Genomic DNA, 17093 nt, shown 5'->3' with positions numbered 1-17093 from the left:
ACTAGATCTGAAAAAAATATCGGAGAATATTATTCATTTTTACTATATTTGTAGAGCTAAGACATGAAAGTTACTATCTCTTCAGCTATTTATTTGCTCTGCATCTCTTTTATGTTAACTATTTAATAGATCTTGTTTGAAACAAATTTCTCATAGTAGCTCCTCCTTAATTTGTGTGATTGTGATTGAATAGTATTGTGCTACAAGAAATAATGAACAGATTATTCTTTGGACCAGATGAAAAAGATTCCTTCATTCGCCCAATAACATTTTCTGAAAGCTGGAAAAAAAAAAAAAAAAAAAAAAAAAAAAAAAAAAAAAGCATAATCCAACAAAATCAGAAGAGTATGAAATACAAATGATACAAAAAGTATCATTTCAGAAAAACCTTAAATGAACTGATGCAAAGTAAAGAGAGCAGAACCAGGAGACCACTTTACACAATAACAATATCATAATTATGATAAACTTTATTAGTAATGTACAGAAATATTAATCATGCTGTTGATTAATTTTTAGCCTGAAACTTTAATGAGGTGTCTGAATTAAATTTTTGATGATTCTCTGGAATTTGCATTTAAAGGTGACTTTTAAAGATAGATATAGTACCTGAAAAGAGCTACCAATTTCTCATGGCAATTTCTCCTTTCTAAGAAGTGTAGCTTCTTAGAAGAAAATGAGTAATTTTGATTGCAGGAGATTAAAAAGGGTTTTGCACAAACAAAACTAATGCAGCCAAAATTAGAAAGAAAATAGTAAATGGGGAAAATTTTTATATTAAGTTTCTCTAAGAAAGTTTTCTATATATTTGAAAAATGAAGCCCGAGTCAAATTTATAAAAATAAAAGCCACTTTCCAGTTGATAGCCAAAGGATATGAATAAGCAACTTTCAGAAGAAGAAATCAAAGTTATTTTTAGTCATATGAAAATGCTTTTAATCACTGAGATATGCAAATTAAAACAACTTTGAACTACCACCTCACATCTACCAGAATGACTTATATGACAGAGAAAAAAAAGTGGCAAATACTGGAGGTATGTGGAAAAATAAGGATACTATGCAGTGTTAGAATTATAAGCCAAGCCAATCATTCAGGAGAACAATTTGAAATTATATCCAAAGGGCTATAAAACTGCATTCTCTTTGACCTAACAATATCACTTCTAGGTCTTGTTATTTCAAAGAGAAAAAAGAAAAGGTCGAAGAGAACCTATATGTATAAAAATAGCAGCTCTTTTTGTCACAGCAAAGAAATAGAGGGGATGTTCACCAATTAGGGAAAAGCTGAATAAATTGTGGTATGTGATTGTGATGGAATACTACTGTATTCTATAATGAGCAGGATAGTTTCAGAAAAATCTTACATAAGAAGATGCAAAATGAAGTGAGCAGAACCAGAAGAACATTGTACACAGTAACAATATCATAAGTATGATAAACTATAAAAGATTTAACTACTCTGAACAATACAGTGAGTCAAGACAATTCTAAAGCACTAATGATGAAAAATGTTATCCACCTTCAAATAGAGAACTGATGAATTCTGAGTGCAGCTTAAAACATGCTTTTAAAATTTTCTTTATTCTCTTGGAGGGCAGGGATTTGCATGTTTTCTCCTGCAATATAGCTAAAGTGGAAATATGTTTGCCATGACTTTAATTATTATATTACTTGTCTTCTCATTGGATGGAGAAAAGGTGGGAAGAAAAGAATTTGGAGCTCTACATTTTAAGAAATGAATGTTAAAGTAGTTTACATGTCATTGGGAAATAATAAAATAAAAAAATTATTAGGCTTGTGTTTTCCTTTCTCATTTTTTCCTCTTTTGATCTGATTTTTTTTGTGTGCAGTATTATAAATGTAGAAATATTTTTAGAATGGCACATGTATAACCTATATTAGATTACTTGCTATCTAGGGGAAGCGGGGAGGGAGGAGGGAGAAAAATTTGGAACACAAAGTTTTGCATGGGTAAATGTTGAAAATTATCTTTACATGTATTTTGAAAAATAAAAAACTATTGTTTTTTTAAAAAGTGAATTGTTCCTTAGATATCCAAACAGTTTAATGGATATTTAGTTGCCCATTTTATTTAAAATGGAAATATCCTCGAGTATTACTAATAATAGTATATACCAGATCTATAACTTACATAGCATTTTATAAATACGTTATTTTCTCCTAATCTTGGAGGTAGATGTTATTTTATAGAAAAGGAAACAAACAAAGAGATTAAGTGACTTACTACAAATGAAACCGAGGCTCTCATCATACCAGTAATAAGAGATTTGAATCCCAGTCATTCTGATGCAAAGTCCAATACTCTACCTACTATAACATACCATTCTGGCTCTTCTGGATACAGTAAGCTGCGCCTTCATATCTACTTCCTTTCAATTACTAGGATCTCTTTCCCTACCAAGTTACAAATGTCAGAAACTTTGGAAAGGAGAAACAATGCTACATCCACTCCTTCAATGCAAAGGAAAATACAGGAGAAAGGGAGGGAGCATCAAACCATTCAATCACAAAGGAATGAAACAAATGATTCAATTTATTCTTCCCATTTTTCATGGTTCCTTAAAACAAGCTTCTTTGTTCAATATAAAGACGATGGTCCTTTCAAATTTTATTTTTCAAAAATCTCTACTCTCTACTATGTAGAGTACTACTCATAGTTTTCATTACCCAATAAATATCTCCAACTGATCAGACTACCTACCCACTACCAAATTCTCTAACCATCTGTCAGTAAAATGGACTCTATTTCAAAAACACCCAACATCACCATTTCTTCCCATTATGGGCAGAACCGTAAGGGATGCAAATTCCCATTCCTGGTATCTCACAACAGATATATTATGTCTCACAACTGATATCTGTAAAGGGCTAGAACTGAGCAAATGCACTTGGATAATGAGACTAATTGCCAATTGGACAATTCTCTATTAACATGTTTGAAGGATGACCCTCCCCAACTATTCTGTGCTGGGTGTGGACAAAGAAGGGGAAGTGACTTGTGTGGGTGGAGTAGGAGGAGGAAATTGAGGCATTCTCCTGGCAGTGGAGAGAGAGGAAGGAGGTGTGGTGTTTGCTAGATCTAATCCCCTGACTGAGACCTCAAAAGACCAAGAATAAAGACTTTTGATTATCCTGACTCCGGCTGATTTCTGGGAAGACAGAGTTCCAGCAGATACCTATTAAGTTGGTTTGCAACTCTTTAGTGGAAATTAGGTGATGCTTAGAAAGCATGTAAAACATTACTTTGAAACCAAAGTAACTGAATGTGACATTAGCTTTTGACAAATTCCCTCATATGGCTTTGATGTTTCAGATAAATCTGTGAAAATCTCTATTGCGTGCTAACTACCATACATGAACAGCAGGTGTTCAAAAAAATCCTATTAAGCAAATATAATGTGAGTACTTCCTTGAATCTGCTTTGACAACTTTGTCACTAGAAGTTCATCTTATGTTGAAGGAAATCCATCCTAAAATATCACACATAAATGGGTGTCTAGAAAACCCTTTAAGGTAACCTAGAAACAGGATGGAAAAGGGATGATGAATGAGAAGACAAGAGTGCATTTTCAAAATAAAGACTAGTTAATGTTAGTCAGCTAGATGACAAGGTAGATAGAATACTGGGCCTAAAGTCAGGAAGACCTGGATATAGCTTCAGAAAATTATAGCCACATGAGCCCGGATAGACAATGTCTGACTCATTTACCTCAATTGTAAAATGGGAATAAAAATAGAACCTACCCACAGGGTTAAATTGATATATTTGTAAAGCATTTAGCACAGAATGTACCATATAGCTGACACTTAATGAATTCCTGAATTCCTTTTCTATCCCCATCCCAAACCCTATGAATAAAAGGAAAAATGCAAGACCCTGGAAAATTCTGTTAAGTACTTGTTAAAAAAGAAAAGAAGAGAAGAGAAGAGAAGAGAAGAGAAGAGAAGAGAAGAGAAGAGAAGAGAAGAGAAGAGAAGAGAAGAGAAGAGAAGAGAAGAGAAGAGAAGAGAAGAGAAGAGAAGAGAAGAGAAAAGAAATTAAAAATGGAAAGAATTTTTTAACTTTAAGATGTCAAAAGAGTCTTAGCAAGAAAACTGAGAAAAAATTCTAAGGTTAAAAAACCTACAATAAAAATTGAAAGTCTTGTGTTCTAGCTACACCAAAATGCAGCATTAGTGACACTGCAAACTCTTTCACTACAATATCAACTTTCAACCTACTTGCCAGTATCAATGAAGGGTTACTGAAATGAATATATATTCTTATCTCATGTCAAATAAGCCATTTTTCTTCATGCAAAGCTTCAAGGTTCAAATCTAAATTCTGACCACATGGGTATTATTGCTATAACCAAGAAAGTTACAAATCTGATACATGACACAGAACAGTACTCTTATCTATCCTTCACATTAAGTGACAACCTCTTTCCATCTATGCTGAAGACTACTTCACTCCATTCAATTTTTAAAATTTGTGTCATTAATCCGTTCACTTGAGTCATGGAGGAAGAAGTATGCCTAATTTTCTGAAAGGCTAATTCTCTATGTGCTTCTTTAATCCTGTTTCCTCTTCAGGACCTTTAGTAATCATTTCATCTTTCATGAAGTTGCAAACCTCTTCTCCTTCCCTACTCCCATTGCCCCCCCCCATCTCCTCACCCTCTTACATTCTCAGATTTCCTTAATCCTAAAAAAGAAAAAAAAAGAATTCTTCCCATGACCGTCTACCCCATCACATTTTCCTCCCCAACCCTAGGTGAAAGATGGCTAGTTCTGAACTAATTTCCTCTCTTTGTTTTTGATTCTTTGCTCTAAAAAAAAAAAAAAAAAAAAAAAAAAAAGGAAGGTTATAATAATTTTTAAAATGGCAATGCAAAAATTAAAAATACCCATAAAAAACTGAAAAATTTCTGCATCCAATGCTTCACCTTCTCAGCCTCTTACAATCTAAATTTTGCCTCTGGCACTCTCAAAAATCATTCAAATAGTGCAGGGGGTCCATGAATCAGCAGAGTTGCCTCCAATCCCACCCCAGCTAGTTACTAGCTATACACCTCAGTAAGATAGTTAACCTCACTATGACTTACCCAGTTTCTTCAACCACAAAAAGAATATCTGTTTCTATAAACTTACAGAAGGCACCTCATCAACCATCTAAACCCAACCAACATTTAGAGAATCTTATCCAAAAACGGATTATACAGTCTTTGTCTTAATGTCTCTCACAAGGTGAAATCTACTCTCTTCTGAGGAAGCTCCTATTTTTGGAAAGCTTCACTGCTACAAAGTTTTGTCTAGCATCTAATCTTAGTTTGCCTCTGAACTTCCATGTGCTAGAACAAAGTCTAACCCTTGTTCCTGGTGACAATCCTTCAAATGTTCTAAGTATTCTCCAGATAAAAGATCCCCAGTTCTGTCATTCAACCAACAAGTCTTTACTAAATATTTACCTCATTCTAGGACAATCCCTACCCTCAAGGAACTTGTCTTCTTAACAATATATGTGGGTGAAACAACATAAGTGAATCAATGTATTCAAGATACATACACAATAAATGGAAGGTAGCATCAGAAGCAAAGACACTAGTACCTGCAGAGATAAGGAAAGGTCTCCTAATCAACACAGCAAATAAATAGCCTTTTCTTAGTCTTTACTTTCCTTGATCTCTCTGTAGCACTGGACACTGCTGACTACTACCTCTTTTTAGTTAGGTCTCATTTCCTTCACTAGACATGTCATAGTTTTTTAAGTCTCCTCTTTCCTGTACTATACTTTTTCCTGACCTCTTAAACTAAGTGTAACACGGTTGTAAATATGGGCCTTTCCTTCTCAATACTCTTGGTCTCTTCAATTTGAGATAATTTCAGATGATTCTGAAAAAATTGTCTTATAAATCTTAAAGTACAATGTGTCATTATTACAAAATCTATATTCCAGATCTGACCTCTTTTTCAAGCTTTAAGACCACCTATTATTAGGATACTGCCAGCTGGAAGCCCCATCAGCAACTCAAACTGAAAATGTCCAAAAATAGGCTTATGTTTTCCTCCAAATCTGTCTTTCCTTCTGATTTCATTCATTGTTTTAGATCACTAAATCTTCAGATCATAAATCTTCAGCACCCCTTCACAATCTAGGACCTCTTCTCCTATGCAAACCATTTTGTTATTTCTTTTTCAAAAAGTTTTTTATTTTCAAAACATATGTATAATTTTCAACATTCATCCTTGCAAAACTTTATGTTCCAAATTGTTTCCCTCTCTCCTAGATAGCAAGCAATCCAATATATGCCAAACCATTTTGTACACAGCTGCCAAAATGAAATTACTAAAGTATAAGTCTTATCATGTCACTTCCTTGCCTTGCTCAATAAACTCCTGTGAAACCTTATTTTCTCTAGGATTCAATACAAACATCTGTTAAACATTAAAAATCCTTCACACTTTGATTCTTACCTATCTTTCTAATTTTATCATACATTACATTATTCTTGCCAACCAAAGAGTCCTGCTTACACAAAAGTACCATTTCCATGCCTTTGCATATATTATCTCTCTAGAACATACTCCCCCAGTTGGAAGCTTAGAATCCCTTAATTCCTCCAAAACTCATTCAAATATCACCTCCTCCATCTTTCCTGAACTCCCCTGTGTAATCCTGAAGGGGTCACTTAATATTTTTCTGTCTCAGTTTCTTCAATTATAAAAGGGAGGCAATTTGTACCTACTCAGAGAGCTACTATGAAGATCAAATCAGACACTATTTCCAAAACCAAAATAATCACCTTTCTACCTCTCTTTCCCTCTTCCTAATTCTCCTGATTTTGTCAATGCTCCTAGTTATTCAAAACCCAAGAATCATCTTTGATTCCTCTCTTCCTTATGTCATTCCTTTCTATGTCATTTTGCCCATTACTTTCAATTTTACTTCTAAAATGCTTCTCCTCTTTCTGTTTCTACTGCTTGTGTCCTAAGTCATATTTAGTCTATATATTTATTAGGATTGCTACAACAGCCTTCTACTTGATTCCTTCAAGTATCATTTCTCCTTATTCTAAGCTCTCCTTCTACATACCTGCCCATCAACTAAATCATTCCAATGCATTTCTCCCATCTGCCCATCTCATCCCAGCTCAAATCTTTAATAGTTCCTTGTGGCCTAGTTTTAAAAACCTGATGTTTTTAAACTCTGATGTTAATAGCCTTCACAAGCTACTACTACCTCTACATTTCTGTTCTGTTTGTGGAGAAAGGAAGTAAAATTTAATGCCCTTTTTTTTTTTTTTTAAAATACTACAGGTTTTCCCTATTGGCCTTCCTCATTCTACTAAGTATTCCCTTGTCAGAAAAACAACTAAATAAAACTAATAAACAATTTATACTTTTTCCTGAAGAAATCTAGGGCAATTTCCACCTCCATGCATTTGCTCAGGCCAAACTGTAGTTAATTAAAATGTAATCTCTCCATTCCCTTCTTAAAGCCTCTTATCAACTAGTTGAAATCTTACCTCCTAAAACTCACTAATCCCTGTCCCCAACTTAATTTCTATGTTTCCTATTCATTTATCCATAATACTTACAAAATATGTTATTAATACAGTATACCTTATTTCCTAAATAGATTATGAGTTCCTTGGAGGCAGGAATTGTTTTTGCACATAATTCATGTTTAATAAATGTTTACTGAATGAATACATGTTGAGATTAAAAGACAATAATTTTAAAAAAAGTCAAACTCAAACTGCAATACAAAGCATGATATCACTGATATCATGAAAAAGAAACTGGATCATAGATGAAAAGTTAAGTTCAAAAGGCATCAATATACAGCAGTTATTCTAAAAAATAATCTGGAAATTTCAGAGGACTGAAAGCTCAATAATAATCAGCACTGATATGTAAACCAAATAAGCTAATAGGATTCTGGGACACATGAAGAACCTAGCTTTCTGGTATAGGATAATAGTTTCACTATACTCTGCCCTCGTCAGACACCATTCAGAGTACTGTGTTCATGTTTTAAGCATCATCATTTAAGAAAAATACTGATAAGGGGGCAGTTAGGTGGTGCAGTGGATTGAGTACCAACCCTGAATTCAGGAAGACCCAAGTTCAAAACTGGTCTCAGACTTACTTAATACTTTCTAACTGTGTGAACCTAGGCAAGTCACTTAACCCCAATTGCCTCAGCAAAAAAAGAAGAATATTGACAAAGTGGGGTTCAGGAAAGTACAACAACTTTTGTAAAGAATATAGAGTCCACTGCACATGAGGATTAATTGAAGGACCTGTTCACCTTTAACCTAGAGAAGACAAAAACCCAAAGGAATGATTGTTGTCTCCATTTGACTCTAGAGAGCCAAAACAAGAACAATAGGTCATATTTGCAAAAAAATAAGTTTAAGCTTAATAACCACAATTTTCCTAAACAATGGACACTCCTAAAACATCCAAAAGAGGAATGAACTACATAGAGCCTAGATAGTTTTACATATAAAACTACTTATGTAGCTTATTTTCTGAAATAATTCCTGAATTCCTGAAGGATAACACTTCATTAAAACTGGCTATCTACAGCAGCAGAATAAATAATGTATATATTTTTTATTATTATAACATTCTTTAAACACAATTCCCCATATTAGTTTTAAACATCCTACGAGAAGCAAAGGTATTCAAATCTCAAGTGTAAAGAACTGTGACCTCCAGGGAATCACACCTGCCTTGATGATGTAATCACCTGCCTACTCTGTGAATAGTTTGCTATTTTCAAGCTGTACTTTCCCAGGCTTTCTGGCCAGCTCAATCTGCACTCAGTTTGCAGTAATTCGTGTCATTTAGACCTGACACAAACCCCCATTCCAGTCTGCTCATTGGCTGGCAGAGGCTAAGAAGCTTCTGGTAGTACTGAGTTCTCATGAGAATAGAATTTGCAGGATAAGACACCTGCACAGAAAGAATGAGAGACAGTTTGTCTGAGAATGCTCAAGTTTCTCCCTGAACCCAACTTTCTCATAGTCCCTTCAAACGCTGATTGATTTATCTACTTTTTGTTTACATTGTTTCCTTAGCAACACTGTGATTAGAAAGCATTTAAAGACACAGTTAATGATAATAAAGCGCTGGAGTCTCTCTCTGCTCTCTTCTGTAGGGAACTTCACTTTCTAAGAACACCAGTGTCTGTCTTTTCTCTCACTTTTCATGATCTCTGGGAGAGCCAGAACTCTGCTTTTTGGCATTTTCATGGGTTGCGCATTCCACAATGAACAACATATCTATGAAGTTAGCAATGATATGTCAACCCTGTTTACCTTGATGCAAGAATCCCATGTCCCATTTTAACATTTATCTTAACCTGACTCAATCATCTCTCTCTCACACACACACATTTATTTACTTTTAACATCATTTTTTTAAAACTGAGTATTAATGTGTAACATATATTGGTCAACCTGCCATCTGGGGGGGTGAAGGAAGGGAAAAATTAGAACAAAAGGTTTGGCAATTGTCAATGCTGTAAAATTACCCATGCATATACCTGGTAAATAAAGACTATTAAAATAATTTTTTAAAAATGAGTTTTACATTCTCTCCTTTCATTCCGTCCCCCAACCATTAAGGCAAGAAATTATGAAATTGTGCAAAAAAAATTTGCACATTAAATTGATTCAATTTTACATTACACTAACGGACATCTGTTCACTACCTACTCACTATTTGGGTTTCTTAAAAAGCTTTAAAAAAAAAAAAAAAAAAAAAAAGGAGGGGAGGGGAAAGAGGTTGGCCTAAGAGGTGCCAGGTTAGAAAGCAGGGAATAGGAATCAGAAGACCGATTCCACCTGTGGAATGTGGACAAGAAACCTGTTTTCTCCTTTAAATAAAGGAGAAGTAAAATAAAACTAAGGAAAGTAATTGTTGGACCAGCAGGATGCGATCTCTAGGGTCCTGTCCAAGTACAAAGTTTTTTGTGTAAGTAAACTTTCTATATAAAAGGCAGGGGGGGGGAAGCCCAGGACGGACGGACGGACACACACACACGGGAGGGCAGAAGGCGAGGCACGTGGTGCCAGAGCCTCTGGTGACCTATCAGGCCTAGGGCACAGCGGGGAGCCCTGAGCCACCCAAAGGCGCAGAGGCCCAGGCTGGCAAAGTCAGGGTCCGCCGACGAGATGTTTTCCTAGGGAGGTCACAGAGCTCGGTCACTCAGGCAGGATCAAGAAGTTGGTGGCCGGTAGGAAGCGAAGCTCAGGAGGGCTCCGACCAGCCTATCCCCTTTCTGAGTGTCAGTTTCCTCACTAGTTAAGTGGGCTTGCTGGAGATCTCAAAGTCCTTCCAGGTCAAACTCTATCCCCCCTCAGGGATCCACGGCCACGCCTACGGGGACGGGCCTAGGGCCGCTGTCCAGAAATGGCCCGACCCCGCCGCCCCTTCACTCACCCGGATGCCCTTCACCACCGTGATGTTCTCGTTCTCGTCTGCCTCAAAGGTGACCCGTCGGGTGCTGGACGTCCCGCCCATGGCTCCTGTTCGCACTCCGGCCCTTCACCGGCGGAGCAGCCCCGATCCCCGTCCTGGAAACAGAGGCCGCCCGAACCCCACCCCCGGGTCTAGATCTTTCCCGCGGACGAGGCACGGGTCACCGCAGGGACAGCGGCAAGGAGACAGCGCAGGCTCTCCCCCAGGATCCTTCCGGTCATGCTCAGTAGTACCAGGGCGCCCTATTGGCCCCTCTCGCCAAAGACCCGCCTCCTCTCCTCGCAGAGGCCCCGACAATTGGCTACGGATCCGGATGCTACGGCCACTTGTCAAAGATGAAAAGTTTCCGCAGCCCTTTGGCGTTATGGGACTTGTAGTTTGGCGTGGTGTAGTTGGAATTCGGATCTCCCGGCTTAGACATAGGAGGAGAGCCAGGTGGCGCACGGAATTCTGGGATTTGTAGTATTAACCAGCCAGAAGTTAACGAACACCTGCAAGAGTGGCGCCTCGCCCTAAGAGCACTGCAGAGGACAGAACCATGTTGATTTTACTTTATCTCTTGTTCACTCTTTTCAGTCGTGTCTGATTCTTTGTGACTTCGTTTGGAGTTTTCTTGGCAAAGAGTGGCGTGGTTTGCCATTTCCTTCTCCAGCACATTTGACAGATAAGGAAACTGAAGCAAAAACGGTTACGTGACGAGCCCTGCTTGTAAAAGTGTGAAGCCATATTTGAATTCATCTTTACTTCATCCACTGTCCCACCTAGACCTCCTGTCTGCGGGCTTCACTTAACACACTATATGTGGTGCTTTACTGCTCTCTTGTACCTGCGTTCATTCAGCTCATTGGATCCTCCAACAAACATTCCTTTTTTTTTTTTTTTTTTTAACTTTATTTTTTACATTAACTTTATAACTTTTCTTGACGTACTGTCAAAAAAAGTTATAATTATAAAATTAATTTTAAAAATTAATTTTATATATATTATGTAATATATGTATAATTATAAAATTAATTTTAAAAATTAAAAAATATGCATGGGTAATTTTTTACAACATTATCCCTTGCACTCCCTCCACCCCCTCCCCCAGATGGCAGGCAGCCAACAAGCATTTCTTAAGCCCTTTTTAGTAAAGACTATTCATCCCATTTTCCAGATTCGAAGGGAAAGAACAGGGATTGGTGCAGCCCCTGTGAACTAGGCTCAGTGATGCTCCTTATCCAAGGAAAGGAATGGGAAGGAGCATTTGTGATTGGCTACTTTGTGTCTTGCACGGTACACTTTTACAGCTGTTACGTGATTCTCACCACCACTCTGCCAGGGAAATAGTAGTGTGTCCATTTTACAGTTGAGAAAACTGAGACAGAGGTTAAGCTACTACCCCATTGACTCATTACCTCTTACTAGAGTCTGGACATTTAAAACAGAGAAGGAAACAGTTACAGGCCTTACAAGCTGAAGAAATTTACATTGTATTTGAAAGTACAATGTATATACAGAGAAGTTAATACAAAATATTCAGGCTCATTGTGAGTGGTGGTATGGGTACTAACAACTGGAGGAGGGAGGTTCAATTGTAAGCAAGGCACTGTTGTAGGTAGTGGAGATAGCAAGACAGACAGACAAAAAACTCCCAGTTCCACTTCTTAAATAGCTTACTTTCTGTGGTGAGAGATACCACAGCCCTACAAAGTATGTATAAAATTATACTTCAACAACAAAAGACATTAGCAATTATGAAAATCAGGAAAGATTTCAAATAGAGATGGATACTTAAGCTGTTTTTGTACAAAAGGCGGGAATTCTAAGAGGCAGAAGTTAAGAGGGAGAGCATACCAGATACAGGAAACCAACTACCTTCAGCGATCCTCAAACTTTTTAAATAGGGGCCAGTTCACTGTTCCTCAGACTGTGAGAGGCCTGGACTATAGTAAAAACAAAACTGTAGTGAGCTGTCGTCTCTAGAAGCTGCTGGATCGCTCTCTGGGAAGAGATCTGCTGTGTCTACTCACTTCCTTTCCTGCAGAGAGCCCCGTCAAGCCTGATGCAATTCTGAGTCTTCTTCTTGTCTCTGGGAGTCCTCTCTTTTATTCTCCCAGAGATGGGCGTGGGATAATGCAAGGGCTTCTGGGAAGAACCACCCCAGCCAATGAGCTTGCCCCCTCTATCAAGTCAACCTGAGTTCTCACCTTGTAATTGTCCAGAAAACCTCAGTTCTCACTTAGTAATCCTAACATCTCCCCCTTTCTTTTGATTTAGAACATAGGACAGTCATGACCTTGAAACATAAATCCATCAATATGGGAAGTATTACAGATAATTACATAAATGACCTTGAAACATAAATCCATCAATATGGGAAGTATTACAGATAATTACATAAATTACATAAGCACATAGTAACATAGTAACGTAACACATGCTAGAAGTATATAACATAATCATAAATTGAAAATTTATAAATGTCCATAAGTCCATTGTCCATTAGTCTCATCTTGTGTGAGGAAGTCCAATGATTTCTGCTGGTTTTTAAAGTTCTTTAACAGTCTTCTTATTATCCATGCTCTTTCAGTGTCAGATGTTTCTTAGATCTTCTCCTTTATTTTGAGGCCTTTCTCTTTTTCTGTCTTTCTCTGATGGACAAGGCGAATATGACTTGTTGGCACCCATCTGATTCCTTCTCCTGCTGAAGAAATACAAGCAAACCCTCTCTCCCAGGCATTTAACCTATCTGGTCCCTTCCATTCACCACTTTCTGGATCTCTCCACATCACCTGGCGATTATCTAAGGACAGTGGAGATGCTCGCACTGGACACTGCCCTTCTGGTGGGTTATAAAACCTGTCTGCTGGAGCCAGTGCATCTTTGTCAAAAATTAGAAAATTAATGGTATAGAGAACTAAATTTAGAAGTTCCCTAGGGCTACCTGTGGCTCCCCCTTTCTTTTGTTTTTGGAGGAGTGTCTTAATATCTCTGTTTCTTCTCTCTACTATTGCCTGCCCTTGAGGATTAAAGGGTATGCCCGTGGTATGTAAAATCTTATACTGTGCACAAAAGTGTGTAAAATGTTTGGACGTATATGCAGGTCCATTGTCTGTTTTTATTGCTTGTGGCACACCCATAATTGCAAAAGCTTGTATAAGGAATTCAGTGACCACTCGGGCTGTCTCTTTTGCTGCTGGCATTGCAAATGTGAATCCTGAAAAGGTGTCTACCACGACATGAATAAAAGATAGACGACCAAAAGATTTATAATGGGTCACATCCATTTGCCAGATTTCATTGGGTCTCAAACCACGAGGATTCTTCCCTGGAGGCAGTGTAGGAGCGTGGAAAGGAAGACAAGCTGTACAGCTTTTTACTATGCTCCTAGCTTCCTCTCTTGTGATTCCAAATTGTAAACGTAAAGCTCGAGCAGCCTGATGATATTTAGAATGAGATTCTTGTGCTTCCTGAAATAAAGGACTACTGGCTAACATGGTTAGAAGGCTATCTGCCTTTGAATTTCCATCAAAAATGGGACCTGGAAGTCCACTATGTGAGTGGACATGCAAGATATAAATCTTGCCTGGATGTTTTCTCACTTGCTCTTGAAGTTCCTTAAAGAGCTGATAAATATTGGAGGCTGCAAATTTTATTTGGGCTGTGGCAATTCTTTGTACTACACCTACTGAATAGGCTGAATCAGTAATTATATTTACGTCTCCTGGGTAATAAGTGAGAGCTAGCATGATAGCAAATAATTCATTCTGTTGAGTGGATTGAAAAGGAGTCCTGATTACTCTCTTTATGGTTAAATCATGAGAGTATATGGCACAAATATTTTCTTTGGAGGCATCTGTAAAGATTGTTGGTCCTTTAAGAGGAACCTTAGAAACCTTTTCTTCAAAAATCCATCGCCAATTATGTAGTAGCCGGGTAATCTTTAATGGAGATCCATGTGCAAAATTTGGAGCGGTGGCCAATAAAATTTGCCATTCTGGGATGTTCTCACAGCATACATTAATCTGTGCGTTAGTATAGAATGTGTATATTTTTTCAGGACTTATCCCAGATAATTGTGTTACTCTCTTAATAGCCTTTAATAAAATCCTAGCCACAAGCACTGGGTAAGGTGTAAGGCTTTGTTCTGGTTGTGCTGGGAGGTTCACCCACTCAATCACTCTGTCTCCTTGATGAAGGACTGCTGTGGGTGCCTCTTTTGTAGCAAAAACTGATATTTCCAAGGGTTTTTGAGTGACTCTTTCAACCACATTGGATAAAGCCAGTTCAACTTCTCTCAAAGCCTTTTGTGCTTCTTTTGTAAGCTGGCGTGGTGAATTTAAAGCACTGTCTCCCCTTAAAATGTCATAGAGAGGTTGTAGTTGATTGGTAGTTAAGCCTAACACTGGACGCATCCATTGAATATCTCCTATTAATTTTTGAAAGTCATTTAAGGTGTTCAACTTCTCTGTTCTTAAAGAAAGCTTTTGTACTGTGAGTGTCTTAGGATATACTTCATATCCTAAATATTGAAAAGGAGCATGTCCTCACACTCTGTCTCCGCCCCTCGGCCCATTTGCCATAACCTGTGGGCACGTAAAACGTCCTCAGCTGCATCTGGCCCACAGACCGTAGTTTGAGAACCCATGAATAAAGGCAAGACAGGTGAGAGTCACAATGTCTACTATAAGAAACAACTAGATGATCCATTTGATAGTCTAAAGAAAAGAAGAATATGAAATCACTAAAAAGGCAGATGGGAGCCAGATTATGTAAAACTATAAATGTTAGGCTAATGATTTGGTATTTTAGATATAGTAGAAAATCATTGAAGATTCTCTTCTTTCTAGTTTTAGATTACCATTATCTTCTGGTTCTCCTTCTTTACATCATATTCTCAGTCCCCTTTGCTAGATTCCTAACCAGAATGCAACTTCTTAGCTATAGGTGTCCCACAGGAGTGTGTCTTGGGACCCCTATATCCCAGTTTCTTAAACTATGGTTTGCAGTCCCATACAGGGTCTTGTAATTGATGAAAAATTATGATTCTTTATCAGTAAATGTTTAATTTGTATACCTATTTTATGTATCTATATATCTGGGACCAAGTAAAACCTATGTGGAAGAAAAGGGATCATGAATGGGAAAAGTTTAAGAAGCTTTACTCTATTCTACTTCAAACATCAATGTTATTAGAGCCCAGGGATTAAGCACAATCTCCCTTCAGGTGATTCTCAACAGTGGTCCTCAGACTGTTGCAGGGCCGGACTATAGTAAAAACAAAACCTCACACTCTGTCTCTGCCCCTCAGCCCATTTGTCATAACCCGGCAGGCCCCATAAACATCCTTAGTGGGCTGCATCTGGCCCACAGGCCGTAGTTTGAGAGCCCCTGTTAAATATACCTGCTGTGCCCCCAACTATTCCCTGACCTTCAATTTCATTTCATACTACTGTTCAGAAATCTCAAAATGGATGTCCAGTTGGCATCTTAGTCTCTTATTTTCCCTGCTAGTGTGGAGGACAATACCATCCTCCCCATCCCTCAGACTCTTTAAGTTTGGGTATGATCTTTAACTCCTTACTATCACTGACCCCCATAATCCAGTTTATCAAGACCTGTCAATTTAACCTTTGCAGCATCTCTCAGATATGTTTCCTTCTCTGCTCTGACACTACCAGCACTCCCTTAGGCCCTCACCACCACATCATGTATCATTTATAGAAATAGCTTCTTGCTTTTTCAATAGGTGCTCCTTCCTTGTCTCTCCTCACTCCAAAACATCCTTTGTTCAGCTACCAAAATGTTTTTTTAAGTGCTTGTCTGATCATGTTAAACCACCTCAAATACAAAATACTCTATTTACTATCCACAGACCTTCACAACCTAACCCCCTCCTATTTTTCCAGTCTTCTTACACCTTACTCCCTGCCATACTCTTCTAGTCAATAACACTGGCCTCCCTGCTATTCCACAAATAACACACTCTGTTGTCACTTTGTATGTCAAGGAATGCTTTTATTTATTATCTCTACATTCTTCCTTTCCTGGTTTCCTTTAAGTCCCATTGCCTAAAATCCTATCTTCTGGAACTACTCTTATTTCAAGTGCTTGCCCTATTAATCCTATATGTAGCTTAATTACACATATTACACATAAGAAATAATGAACAGGTTATTCTTTGGACCAGATGAAAAAGATTCCTTCATACACCCAATAACATTTTCTGAAAGCTGAAAAAAAAAGCATAATCCAACAAAATCAGAAGAGTATGAAATACAAATGATACAAAAAGCCTAGAAGAGAGGGAATATTGATGGAGAAAAAAAGAATGATATATTGTGAAAGTAAGATAAACAAGGCAACTGGTTAAATATGAAGGCCAGAGAGAAGGAAAGAGTCAAGGATGATTTCAAGATTGTAACTTTGAGCAACTAGAAATATGGTAGAGCCCTCAGAAGAAATAGAAAGATAAGGGGCAAGATAGATTTGAGGGAAAATATGAGGAATTTCATTTCAGATATATTGTGATGAAGTTGCCTAATAATCAATTGCTAATGCAGTATTAGAGTTCACAAGCGAGACTATATATGGATTTACAGACCAGGATCC

At 37.6% G+C, this 17093-nt stretch overlaps 1 protein-coding gene across 2 annotated transcripts in view; it reads right to left on the bottom strand.

The window, feature by feature from the left end:
- The window catches only part of CHCHD3 (coiled-coil-helix-coiled-coil-helix domain containing 3), a 315348-nt gene extending 304634 nt beyond the window's left edge, over positions 1–10714 (bottom strand). The window contains exon 1 of one of the 2 annotated variants that reach the window (XM_074267891.1): positions 10461–10714. In XM_074267891.1, the coding sequence (XP_074123992.1) occupies positions 10461–10541 (81 nt within the window). In that variant the 5' untranslated portion in view covers positions 10542–10714. The remainder of the gene's footprint in view (positions 1–10460) is intronic. The other variant, XM_074267890.1, reaches the window with a different exon arrangement.
- Between the last annotated feature and the right edge of the window lie 6379 nt (positions 10715–17093).

The sequence above is a fragment of the Sminthopsis crassicaudata genome, chromosome 5, assembly GCF_048593235.1.
Source record: "Sminthopsis crassicaudata isolate SCR6 chromosome 5, ASM4859323v1, whole genome shotgun sequence".
Taxonomy (NCBI): domain Eukaryota; kingdom Metazoa; phylum Chordata; class Mammalia; order Dasyuromorphia; family Dasyuridae; genus Sminthopsis; species Sminthopsis crassicaudata.
This window is presented reverse-complemented; position numbering and strand designations above follow the sequence as displayed.